Here is a 13,800-nt window from a genome sequence, read left to right on the forward strand (position 1 = left end):
TTTTCAATGAGCATCGCCGGGCACGTGATTTTATTTATTTAGAATTTTTAAACACGAAATCATTTTTATTTAACCCCCCCCCCCCCCCCCCAAAAATAAAAAAAAAAAGATCCTGTTTTAAGTTAAATACTTTTAGGAACTCTTTCTTCACCTAGTCAACCTCAAGGATCTCCATCCTTTCTGAACATACACAGCTGGACATGTATGAGGACAGCAGGACAGTGGTGAGATGTTCTGTAGGAGTGATGGATAACTTTAAGGTGGAAGTGGGAGTGCATCAAGGATCAGCTCTGAGCCCCTTCTTGTTTACTCAGGTGGTAGACCGACTAACAGATGAGGTCAGGCAGGAATCCCCGTGGACTATGATGTTTGCAGATGACATTGTGATCTGTGGTGAGAACAGGGAACAGGTGGAAGAGAACTTGGAGAGGTGGCGGTATGTACTTGAAAGAAGAGGAATGAAAGTCAGTCGTCGTAAGACAGAGTCCATGTGTGTGAATGAGAGGGAGGAGGTGGAACAGTGAGGCTACAAGGAGCAGAGGTCACAAAGGTGCAGGACTTCAAGTACTTGGGTCCACTGTCCAGGAAAATGGGGAATGTGGTAAAGAGGTGAAGAAGAGAGTCCAGACAGGATGGAGTGGATGGAGAAGTTTCAGGTGTTATTAGCAACCAAAGGATGTTGGCAAAGGTCAAAGAAAATGTTCAGACAACACTCTGTCTCGTGATTCAGTCTATGATAAACACAAGATTACTCTGTTTGTGTCGGGGGACTGGATCTTTGGGATGAACCAGTCTTTGCCGTAATGTATTTTGGGGTTTAAAAGCCACTGTAATATTGTGTATGCTGTTCAGTGTCAGGAGGGCTGTGATCAGTCTTACATCGGGGAAACTAAACAGCCACTGGCCAAAAGGATGGCCCAGCACAGAAGATCAACATCATCAGGCCAGGACTCTGCGGTCTACACTCATCTCCAGGCCAGCGGTCACTCTTTCAGGGATGAAGATGTTCACATCCTTGATAGAGAGGAACGATGGTTTGAGAGAGGAGTAAAGGAGGCCATCTTTGTGAAAAGAAATCGTCCATCATTAAACAGGGGTGGAGGCCTCCGGGTTCAACTGTCCCCCTCTTACAATGCTGTGATTGCTAGTATCACTCAGCCCTCTGTGAACAGTAAACAGCCATCAGTGTGCTAATGATCCATTGTTAGGCTGATGGTCCTTCTTGATCATGTGAGCAGCTGGTTTTGGTTGTCAGCAGCAAACTGGTTGATCCACTCTGAGAAGGTGCTATTTAAGAGACTGAGCTGAAAACAACACCTCAGACTGAGGAAGTCTCTCGGATGAGAGACAAAACGTTTTTACATTTTTTTGTTGTTTTGCTTTGTTTTGTTTTTTTGAATGTCCAGAGGACCAGATTTAACTTTTTTAGATTTTTTTAACAAATAAAAACCTGAAAAGTGGGGCGTGCAATATTATTCGGCCCCCTTCTGTTAATACTTTGTAGCGCCGCCTTTTTCTGCAGTTCCAGCTGCAAGTCTCTTGGGGTTTGTCTCTGTCAGTTTTGTTCATGGAGACACTGAAATTCTTGCCCATTCTTTCTGCAAAACAGCTCGAGCTCAGTGAGGTTGGATGGAGAGCGTTTGTGAACAGCAGTCTTCAGCTCTTTCCACAGATTCTCGATTGGATTCAGGTCTGGACTTTGACTTGGCCATTCCAACACCTGGATACGTTTATTAGTGAACCATTCCATTGTAGATTTGTTTTTATGTTTTGGATCATTGTCTTGTTGGAAGATAAATCTCCGTCCCAGTCTCAGGTCTCTTGCAGACTCAAACAGGTTTTCTTCCAGAATGGTCCTGTATTTGGCCCCATCCATCTTCCCATCAATTCTGACCATCTTCTCTGTCCCTGCTGATAAAAAGCAGGCCCAAACCAGGATGCTGCCACCACCATGTTTGACAGTGGGGATGGTGTGTTCATGAGCTGTGTTGCTTTTACGCCAAACATATTGTTTTGCATTGTGGCCAAACAGTTGGATTTTGGTTTCATGTGACCAGAGCACCTTCTTCCACATGTTTGGTGTGTCTCCCAGGTGACAAACTTTAAACAACACTTTTTATGGATATCTTTGAGAAATGGCTTTCTTCTTGCCACTCTTCCATAAAGGCCAGATTTGTGCAGTGTATGACTGATTGTTGTCCTATGGACAGACTCTCCCACCTCAGCTATAGATCTCTGCAGTTCATCCAGAGTGATCATGGGCCTCTTGGCTGCATCTCTGATCAGTCTTCTCCTTGTTCCAGATGAAAGTTTAGAGGGACGGCCGGGTCTTGGTAGATTTGCAGTGGTCTGATACTCTTTCCATTTCAATATAATTGCTTGCACAGTGCTCCTTGGGATGTTTAAAGCTTGGGAAATATTTTTGTATCCAAATCCAGCTTTAAACTTCTCCACAACAGTATCTCGGACCTGCCTGGTGTGTTCCTTGGTCTTCATGATGCTCTCTGCGCTTTGAACAGAACCCTGAGACTGTCACAGAGCAGGTGCATTTATACAGAGACTTGATTACACACAGGTGGATTCTATTTATCATCATCAGTCATTTGGGACAACACTGGATCATTCATAGATCCTCACTGAACTTCTGGAGTGAGTTTGCTGCACTGAAAGTAAAGGGGCCCAATAATATTGCACGCCCCACTTTTCAGTTTTTTATTTGTTAAAAAAGTTTGACACATCCAATAAATTTCATTCCACTTCATGATTGTGTCCCACTTGTTGTTGATTCTTCACAAAAAAATAAAAATTTTATATCTTTATGTTTGAAGCCTGAAATGTGGCAAAAGATTGAAAAGTTCAAGGGGGCCGAATACTTTCACAAGGCACTGTACTAATGTGTATGAAGTTTCCTTTAAATTATCTTAAGGGTGTCAGAAATTGGGACAAGAGAAAGTTTATGTACAGAGACTGTTGTAATACGTCCACCTTTCTATGGGTATGTACAAGTTGGGCCTGAATTAAATCAACGAGGAATTCAAATTCCTGCTCAGGTGTTCTTCTGTCCTGTCACATTAACGCTGCAGAGACCAGAGAAACACACTGAGAAGTTACCAAATACACACAAAGTAGCTTCACTCTGACAGTTACTCAAATATCGATATATTAAAGGTAAACACGACAGGACAAAATATTCATTCATTCATAACTAAGTGTACAAAAACAAAGTGCAAAAAATTGACTTTTTACCTTGAATTTGAAGCTACGGTACAGTATTGAGGCGTGCAGTAAAATCTGATGTGAAGACATCGCGTAGCATTTGTATCCATGACAACACTATAGCACCAAGTTAAAGGTATTTGTTGAAAAACTATAGAATAAAATAATAAAATTCTACCCTAAACTACATCAGATGGTGCAGTTTAAGAGTTGTCCAAATGCTTTGATATGTATTTTAGAAACTGCAGCTATGAACTCAGTATAAACAAAACACTTGTCTGAACCCACTGACAACCACATGGATGCTTGAGTTGTATGCTTGACCCTCGACTGTAGTCTGTGTCGTCAACAAGTATGGTGGAAGTGGACAGCATAGCATCTTAAAAAATACATTTCGGTAGAAATATTAGTGAATCTGGATAAAAGACAAGAAAATATGCGCAATACTACTTATCATGAGTGTAAAACACCATACTTTATAGTTGTTGGACTTTTCCATCCCAAAAGTCTTCCAAGGACATCACCATTGTTGACACCCCCCCCCCCCCCCACACACACACACACACACCGTACAGGTACATACAGGTGTGTGGTAAAACCATTTGGAAATTCAAGATTAGTTGTGTGTGATTTTAAATCAAAATGTTGGAACAGCAACTGGGTGCGGAGACGTCCTTAGCCCTATTTGCATGGGATTAGTTTGACACGTAATAAATAAATTACTCCCCAACGTTTGCTTTTCATGTGACACATTCGTATGGGATAACCTAAGGCTGAGATTTAGCTGAATGGATGGATGGATCAGCTGATCACCGGCTGCGCGCGTCTCCGCACCTGCTGTCATTTGCGTTAAAGGAAGCAGCAGCAGCATCTACCAAATCTGAAGCGAGCAGCGAGTTCATTTAAAACAGCCTTGTTCTATATTTTTCCCAATGATTTTGCTTAAACAAAAAAAATAATTGTCTCATTATGTATTGGATCCTGCACATTTCTGTCCAAATCACAGAGATACCTATTCACATTAGATTAGTATTATCACTGGATTAGTATTATCACTGGACCTCGGAGTTCAGCAAAATATAATAGGTCATTTGCGGGGGAATTTGGACTTTACAAATTACTGACATGGCCGATTCGCATGGGATTAACAACACAGACAATCTCCATAATTATTACAAATAGCATGTGGTCCCTAGGTAAAACTAATCCCGTGCGAATAAGACTCTCGACAATCAACATTCAAGGCAAAATGCTCCACAAACAGTGTGATGAGGTCATTCTTCCAGTGGCAGCTGCCACCATGTACTCTGAGCAGCTACATCACTAAACGTTGACTCCGTTGAAGGCCGTTATACTGGCATGAAACTGGGACTAAGTTCAGTTTAAAATGGACTTTTTAAAAATCTATTTTTTTTTTTCTTGCAGATTCTCATCTTGATAACTACTTGGAAAAAGTACTCTTTAGAAAATGACAAAGAAATGCAAACAAAAGCTTTAAGTTTTTTTTTTTTTCATGTTTATAGCCCAAAGAATAGTATAAGACAGAAATTTAAAAAATAAAATCACTTTTTTTATTTTAAGTAAAAGGAAAATAAATCTGACGGTGTTTCTGTTTGGACGCGAGTTTATATACAACTGTAGAAACTCCCGACAGTTTCCTGCTCGCGCCTTCACACACGCGCACGCGCACACACACACACACACACACACACACTATTTTGGTGCTTCCTCGCGCTGCCAAGCACCTGACGTAATGCTCCGCTGTTAATGATTAGCATGTGGAAACGAGCAGCGCGAGCTCCTCTCGACATCAAATAGAACGAGACGGAGCCGGAAGCCGGCTCGCATGGCCTTCAAAATAAAAGCCACTTATTAACCTCTAACAAGTGTTGCAGTTGTGTACAGTTTCATAGTACTGTATTCTCTTGTAGTAGTACTTCTAAATATAATTAATTTGTTGAGTTACTTTGCAAGTTAAGATTACGTATACGATATGTCGGGTTAAAATCAAGCCAAAACATTACTTTAATGCTACATTTCTTTATGTAGTATGACATATACTGGATATATTCATACATTTCACGGGTTCTTCATTTTTCTGACTGTGTAAATGTCGTGCATTGAATTTAACAGAAATGTAACGAGAGACGTTATTTATCTTTGACCCATCAAAATGAATGCGGTCATTTATTTACAGAATCAAAGTTTAACATCAAACATTTACATTAATTTGGCAAAATATGAAAATAACAACAGCATAGTTTTACAGGAAGTGAGAACAATACGGCGATTGTTTTCACTTTTCAGCTAAAACGGCAGACATGACTTAATCAGTTTTACAATCAGGAAAATCATACGGCCATGATTTTCCGTTGCATCACCACAGACATTAATGAAAACATCTGGATTAATTTTTAGGAGAAAGGAGAGTTTAAGATGGAAAATGGAGATTTATCTTACAGAGAGATGTGTGAGGGAATTTATCTGTGGTACCAGAACAACACGCTCTTTGGAGAATAAGCTTGGCCCACGGTACGCTTGGTCGAAATAGAACTTTTACCTGGCAGATGATAATCAGCGTCGGTGTAGAGTTCCCTTCTGACTCTTTCAGCGTCTCCGTGAGGACAGCCAAACCCTTAGGAGTCGTGTGAGGTTATCCAAACAGAAGTTATAATCCCCAAAATCGTCTCTGGATCATCTTGAATGCGTTTGCATCCAAGAACTCTGAACTCTTTACGTCTCCAACTCTTTCAAAGCTCTACTCATCTCGTCTCGTCTCGACACGACAACGGAACTTTTTGACGACACTTCTCTTAGAGAACTGGGAAGTTGCCACATTTAAATGGGTTCGACTTCCGGTTCATTTGAGAGCTTTCTGATTCGTGGATGGACCAGAACAGAGGTGTGGTTTGTGATGTAAGGTGTTATGGAAAGTCAAGGACAGAGATTAAGTTTGTTTAAAACAGACAGAAAGATTGTTGGAGAACTTCAGACTTCGTGGAGTCTCTCCTCCTAGTATCTGCTGTAAAAGTTAAACATGACATTTCTTTTCAGTAAACCTTTTAGTTGACCGAAGCCTGAACTTTGACACACTTACAAACTTGCTCATTGAAGACAGAAAAATCAAGAAATGCATATTAACCTGATTTCTTCTTTGAATGAGGAATAAAAATCATTACTTACTGTTTATGTAAAATAAAAACGAGTAGTTCTCTTCAACCTGTAAACATTGTTTGAACTAACACAATTTGATTATCAAAACATTTGTAAAATAGTAATGATCATAGAGAATTGTCTTTTCTACTTGATTAATTCAAGAAAGAAAGTCTCAGGATGGGTCAAACTGTATTTCTGGATGCAGATCAATGAAATGACAGTTTCTGTCCATCTGGTCAGTTTTGACATAGGCCTAGTCCACTACAGTTACATTTATATTTGATTATATGATGTGATTTTATAATAATGTTTCTACGTATACGGATTTTAAATTCCAGTTGAGACAACTTTAAAAATAATAAACCTTTGGAATTTTCACAGGAGACAATTAGTTTGGGATTTCAACAGACTGATCAAATTTTGCTTAATGTTTGATCTTTAAAAATACAACAAATTTGTTTTATGAGACACTGTTTTAAACATGAACGCTTTTCCTATCTTTATTATACACCTTATGAACACAAAGGAAAACAAATGTTTGTTTAATCTTTCCTATTATTTAGAGCTGCAAGATCCCCTGACTGCTAAAGATAGAATAAAGAGGTGTTGTGTCCATATACTGCCATTTATGCTGCAACGTGACAGTTTTTCTTTTTATTCCTAAGTCCATCCATTACGGTACTGGGTTTCTGCAGAGTCAGATGCTTATTTTTGGTTTTATTTTTGAATAATTTGCTCTTTATTAGTCCAAAATAATTGTTTCTTCATCATCTTCTACCTCTTATCCGTAGTTGGGTCACGGAGGCAACAGGTCCAGGGGAGAAACCCAGACATCTCTCTCTCCTCAGCACCACTTTCCAGCTCGTTCTGGGAGAGTCCGAGGTGTTCCCAGGCCAGAGAAGATACACAATCCCTCCAGCAAGTTCTGGGTCTTTCCCAGGGTTTCCTGGCGGGACCTGCCTGGAAACCCTCCAAAAGGAAGCATGCAGGAGTCATTCTAATCAGAAGATTGAACCACCTTAAATGACTCATTTTGGTGTGGAGAAGCAGCAATGAGCTCCAGAGCAGAACCACATAAAGCCAAGATGAGACCCGGAGGTTCCCAAACCAAACACCCTCCTCTCCCCAACTGAGCCTTGAGATCCTGCCATGATCACCACAAATGGGATCAGAGGCCAGCAGGCGTCCAACCAGCACCGAGAACGAGACGGACTTTGTGCCCAGGATGCAGACACAGCTCCTGGTTTGGTTCTACACGGACCAGACAGCCCTTAAGGCACCCCATGTGTTGGACACAAAGGTGAAGAGCGGGGCAGAGCTGTCACTGATAATTATTTAACTGTTTGACATCTTAAAATCTTAAAATGGGCAGCTCTGGCTGAGTGGTTAGAGTAGTCGTCCTCCAAAGCAAGGGTTGGGGGTTCGAATCCACCAGCTGTCACATGCTGAAGTGTCTCTGGGCAAGACACTGAACCCCTCGTTGCCTCCGATGCGTGTCCCATCAGTGTATGAATGTGATAAAGCTCTGATTAGTCTTTTTAAAGTGATTTTTTTTTCCAATTAGCTTTGTGTAGATCTAGTAGAGTGCTGTATGAATGGGTAAATGAGGACACAGATTGTAGAGAGCTTTGAGGTCGTTTTCACACCAGATAGTCCGGTAGACTCGGTTCGGTTTGGGACCAACATTCATGAGCTTTTGTGTACATTTGAGCTGGTGCATTTGCATTCACACTGCACTGTGCAGTCGAGCCAACCTGTTGAACCAACCTATTCCCCCGCTCACCTGTGGGGGCGCTGCACCAAGAACTACTGAAAGAAACGACACAAAAACCTCTGAAGACACGTCTTCTTCTTCTTCTGTAAATAAAAATAAAAACGGAGTGGCATCAAGTTTTAGCAGTTTTAGGAGTTATATTTTGTCATTTTTCAAAAATGGACTTAGCCTGAGCAGAAGATGAGACAGAAGACCATGGAGAATGTTGTTTTTCACACAAGTCAGCTGACGGCTCCATATAAGGTCAGAGCAATGCGTGTTTGTTTACCCTGTGGAGCGGGGTCGTCTGTTTACATTCACACTGTACACGAACCGCACTGGAGTTCGCTTCTACCGAACCGAGACCTAGGTTTTAGCCCGGGCCAGAGTTCGCCTTTTTGTTCCTTGACAGAGTTCGATGGTGCGTTCACACCTCCCTAAACGAGCCGGACTATCAAGGAAAACGAGCTAGAGCCGTGTAACACTGGACCAGCTCTTTACACTAACTGGGGTCTTTGAGGGGTCATGGGAGTTTGCCCATCCAGTCCATGTAGTCTTAGAGAAGGTGTTGACCGTGTTCCTTGGTACACTGTGGGGGGTGCTCCGCGAGTGTGAGTTTGGCGGCCCGTTGTTACTTGCTGTTCAGTCCCTGTACAAGCAGTGTGAGAGTTTGTTCACATTGCCTGTAGTAAGTCGGACGCCTTCGGGTTGGGAGTTGGTCTCTGCCAGGGCTGCCTGTTGTCACCAGTTCTGTTCATAACTTTTATGGACAGAATTTCTTGGTGCAGCCAGGGGGCAGAGAGAGTCCGGTTCGGTGGCCTCAGGATTCCATCCCTGCTATTTGCAGATGATGTGGTCCGGTTGACGTCATTGTCGGAAGAATGACGGATGGATTGGTGCAGCTTCTGTAGTATTGTGGACTCTGTGCCGGTTTGCTGAGGTGATGAGGGACCTGAGCTGTAAGATGAAGCTCTGTTTATCAGTCGGTCTACATTCCAAGCATCACCTATGGCTATGATCCCTGAGTAGTGACTGAAAGAACGAAATTGCGAATACAATTGGTCAATATAAGTTTTCTCCTTGGGCTAGCTGGAATCTCCCTTAGCGATGCAGTGAGACTTTTAGTTATCTGAGAGACATTTGGAGTAGAACCGCTGCTCCTCCACATTGAGAGGAGCCAGTTGAGGTGGTTCAGGCATCTGGTAAAGATGCTTCCTGAACAGTTAATTTCTAACTGGGAGGCCACCCGGGAGATGACCCAGGACACACTGGAGAGATTGTGTCTCTTGGTTGGCCTGGGAACACCTTGGAGTCCTCCCAGAAGAGGTGGCTGTGGAAAGAGATGTCTGGGCCTCCCTGCTCAAGCTGCTGCCCCCGCGACCTGACTTTAGAACAAGCGGCAGATAATGGATGGAACTTTGGCTACACTTGTAGGTGCTTGTTAGCAAAATATCACATCAACTCCTGGATGGATTTTACTGAAACTCCCAGAAAATAATCATCGAACGTGTGTTTAAAACTCCTCAACTTTTAGAGTCTACCAAATTCAAGATGACCACTGCAGCCAATCGACTTTAATCATCATAAAAATGGCTATAATCAAGTCAGTTATATAGATATCGACCTAAAATTATGAGTGGTAGTAGCTGAGAGTCATAACACACTGAGCTCAAAACGGATTATAGTTTCACCTGTGATTTGACCAAAACAGCTGTAGCTTTTAGTGTCTTTAGTTAAAACTGGCACGAAAGGCAGCGGGACGACCGACTTTAAACTGTAAAAGCGTTTTGTTCGTTGTCGTTTTATTTTGAAATTCCAAAGCGGAAGTTATTCACGTGCTCCTCCGGGCTTGACGGCAGCGATTTGAAGACCTCGGGAGTCTGAGACCCGAGACTCAGGCAAAGTTAGTCAGCATGGCGAGACCCGCGGACCAGGAGTGAACGGGTCCGGCTTCCCCTCAGAGAAACAAGCCGAACAGAACCGAACCCGCGCAGCCCGACCGGAAACGAACCCAGCGATGCGAAGTGCAGCAGCAGGTACGAACCTTCCAGCTAGCTCTTTGATTTCCACACTAGTCCAGTCTCTTTAAAAACAAACAAACAAACAAACAAACACCGCCCAGGTTGAATGAGTTAACTTCTGAACAACTTGTCCTCCGGTTGAAACGACGCGTAGTGTAAATGAGTAAAGTGTGGTAAAGGTCACCGCCTTCACGGGTCAAAGCTAACCAACTAACTTCGGAGTGAAGTTGTGGCGTTGGACATTTAAAGACAGGTCCACACGATGAGACAGTCTGCTGGGTGTCCTCACAGGAGGACGGCGGTCCAAACAGCCCCAGGCTCGGACAGATCTACTAGAAATTAGGCACAGACGGAGCAGTCCTGCGGATTAATCCAGGGGAGGACCGGGGGGTGCAGCAGCACCGACAGCTGTATTTTTAGGAATGGGTGGATACCGAGAGCATTTTTCGACATTTATTTTCGTCTGAGCAGGCGGCAGCTATAAATGCTCGAGTCTGGGAGGAGAGGTGCTGCAGCAACAGGCTCTGCCTCTAAAAGTAGCTGGAGGACAGAGCTGCTGCTGAATTCACTCAATCTAAAGTCTGGACTTCCTCCTGCAGGATTAGGAGGGATCCCCTGAAGAAGAATGCCAAGAGGCTGAAGCTGCTGGACACAGGCTGAGCTGGAAGAGTGCTGACTCATCAGATCTCAGAGCCTCAGCAGCAGCTGGGAGAAGGTCCCCACCCCGACCTGCACAAGAAAAGGTGGTTTTAAAATCCACACCTGCTGCTGCAGGCTGCACGGACACACAGAATGGTGTGAAGTCTAATCGTTACTGGTTGCCACACACTACCATCACCTGTTAATCTGACCTTCTCTGAGCTCCGCTCCGGGTTGCCACCTTGCAGACCATGATGTTTCGTGACCAGGTGGGCGTGTTGGCCAGCTGGTTTAAGGGATGGAACGAGTGCGAGCAGACGGTGGCCCTTCTCTCTCTGCTGAAGAGGGTGAGCCGGACCCAGGCCCGCTTCCTGCAGCTGTGTTTGGAGCACTCCCTGGCTGAATGCACGGAGCTGCAGGTCCTGGAAGGAGAGGCCAACAGTCCAGGTAGGTTCATCAGACACGCTTTACCCCAGGTGTGGCTGCAGGGCTTTTCTTTCTGCTGCAGCACCTTTATTGTCATGCCAGTTATTTGTACATTTAGACATCCCGGCATGTTTGGATGGTAATAAAACATCTGCAGGCTGTTTCCTCTCTGATACTCACTTCAGTCTCAGGCTGATTTCTGATCTGAAACAAGGACGCTGCAGTTTATTCACGAACTTTAAAAACGTCTGGGGGTTTTGGGTTGATGCCGAGTCATCATTTTTTAAATGATTTAACTCTGAACGACTTCGGCAGACGTTCAGGCATTAAACTGTCCTGCTCATTCATGTGGTTGTGACAATAACTTCTGGTATTTGTAACTTTTGAATTAACTTTATTTAGTCATTTGCCTCGGATGAATTCATTTAGAAATCCTTAAACTTTCTGCACTTTGAATTTCTTCACTGAGCTTTTAGCTTTCAGCTACTGTTTGGCTTGTTTAAATGTATTTTTCTGATCATTTTTTTTGCTTGTTTTAAATGTTGTTACCTTTTAGCTAGTTTTGGATTTGTGGTTGCTCTTCTGCTCATTTTAGCTGTTTGCTGCAGTTTTGTGCATTTGGTGTTTTTTACCAGATTGTTTTAACTTTGAAAGCTTCAACAGTTTTACAGCAAGTTATTCAGCACTGCTTTTTTGCAAGAAAAAAATGCTAATTTGTCTAGTTTGTTTATAAATTCAGATGAGTATTTTCCCTCTACGCTAAAGCTGCATCCTCTTAATCCTGGTGAAATGCAATAAAAGCACATCAGACACACACAGGTATTCAGGGGCATGTCCTGTCTGGGAGTTACTAAAACCAGTAAATGTTAAGGGTGGTGTGTGGCAGCTGAACTGACACCTGGGGGACACTGGTTGTAGAAAGACGTTGGTGTTAACTCTGTCGGCTGGATGACTGGACGGAGTCGTCAGCTGGTCAGTGTGCCATCCCATACGTCCTGCACCTCCCTGAGCTGGTATCACGCCAAAACACCCAGAGGGGGGTTTCTGGCTGGCTTCTGTTGCATCACACTGCAGCACAGCCATGGTAACAAAAACCGTGGCAACCGACTGGGCTCACGACAAACAGAATGAAGCTCTGCTGCAGCGGAGAGCAGGAGCCTGTGTGCACCTGTGGCAGCATCTGCATGGATGATCACATCTGCACAGATTGCACCGGTGGCAGGAGGTCTGCGGCTGCTGTTAGTACAGGCTGGTCTCGGTTGTTGGACAAAGTTGGACACCTCAAAGCTGACTCTATGAAATGTTCTCCTGAACCGCTCCCCAGCTCCAGCTTGTTCGGCTTTGATCTTTAACAGAACATTCAAAAGTGGGGGGAGGCAACAGAGGGACTTACTACTCAACAACAGGTTCTGCTGGCTCCTAAATAAGTCAGAACACGGTTCACTGGGTGAATCAGAGACTCCTCACCTTCAGCCCAGTTGTTCCCTGTCGCAGAGTGAAGAGGTGGAGCTGAAAATACCCTCCGTCCAGATTCAGACAACTTTTATTTATCCCCAAAGGGCAATTGAGTTTGACAGTTTCCAGATTTCCACCCTTGCACACACACACACACATGCTCATATACCTAAAAGCAGTAAAAAAGTTTAAAATGTATTAACAGTATGTATTGCACAACAACAAACTGACAGAGATCAGTCCGTGCACGTTGCGAGCATGATGACTTGGGAAAAAATGTGAGGTACTGACTTCCATTTTGGTGTGTAGCTGCGTCTAGACTGTTCATTCAACCTTTATTTATACAGGCTAAAACTGAGAGGGTGAACAAAACCATCTCAAAGTTAAAAGTAGCAAAATGCTAGCAAAAAGCTCAAAGTAGCCAAAGGCTGGCTAAAATCTAAAAGTAACAAAAGGTTAGTTTAAAAGGAGTAGAACAGAAGCTAAAAGTAGCAACTAGTTAGCTTAAACAACAAAGTCCATGCTCAATAATCCAGGTATACAATCCAACATTTTTCAGTCAGGTCATCTGGACAGTTTCTTTTTTTGTGCTGAAACGTTTCACCTTCGATCCTGAAGACTTCAAATCCTTCTGGATCGAAGGTGCAACGTTTCAGCACAAAAAAAGAAACTGTCCAGATGACCTGACTGAAAAATGTTAGTTAGCTTAAAGCTAAAAGTAGCAACTAGTTAGCTCAAAGTTGTAGAATAGATGCTAAAGCTAAATAGTAAAAATGTTAGCTTAAAGCTAAAGTAGCACCTGATTAGCTAAAAGTAATAGACGCTAAAACTGTTGCCTTGCAGCAAGAAGGTCCTGGGTTCAATCCCTGGTTGGACCTGGAGTCTTTCTGGGTGGAGTTTGCATGTTCTTCTCGTGCTTGTGTGGGTTTTCTCCAGGTACTCCGGTTTCCTCCCACGGAACAAAAACATGCATGTTAGGCTGCCTTCAGGCCCAGGCCTCCTTTGCAAAAGAGATCTGTAACCTCAATGGGATTTACCTGGTTAAATAAATGTTACTAAATAAATAAAGCTAAATGTAGTAAAAATGTTAGCTTAAAGCTAAAAGTAGCAACGGTTTAGCTTAAAGCTAAAAGT

At 43.1% G+C, this 13,800-nt stretch overlaps 1 protein-coding gene across 1 annotated transcript in view; it reads left to right on the top strand.

Annotated features, from left to right (window-relative positions):
• Nucleotides 1–11,036: 11,036 nt before the first annotated feature.
• samd4a (sterile alpha motif domain containing 4A) overlaps nt 11,037–13,800 on the top strand; it is a 77,112-nt gene continuing 74,348 nt past the window's right edge. The window contains exon 1 of the mRNA XM_037697710.1: nt 11,037–11,232. Within this exon, the coding sequence (XP_037553638.1) occupies nt 11,037–11,232 (196 nt within the window). The remainder of the gene's footprint in view (nt 11,233–13,800) is intronic.

This window comes from Nematolebias whitei, chromosome 2 (genome assembly GCF_014905685.2).
Source record: "Nematolebias whitei isolate Nwh7 chromosome 2, NemWhi1, whole genome shotgun sequence".
Taxonomy (NCBI): Eukaryota; Metazoa; Chordata; class Actinopteri; order Cyprinodontiformes; family Rivulidae; genus Nematolebias; species Nematolebias whitei.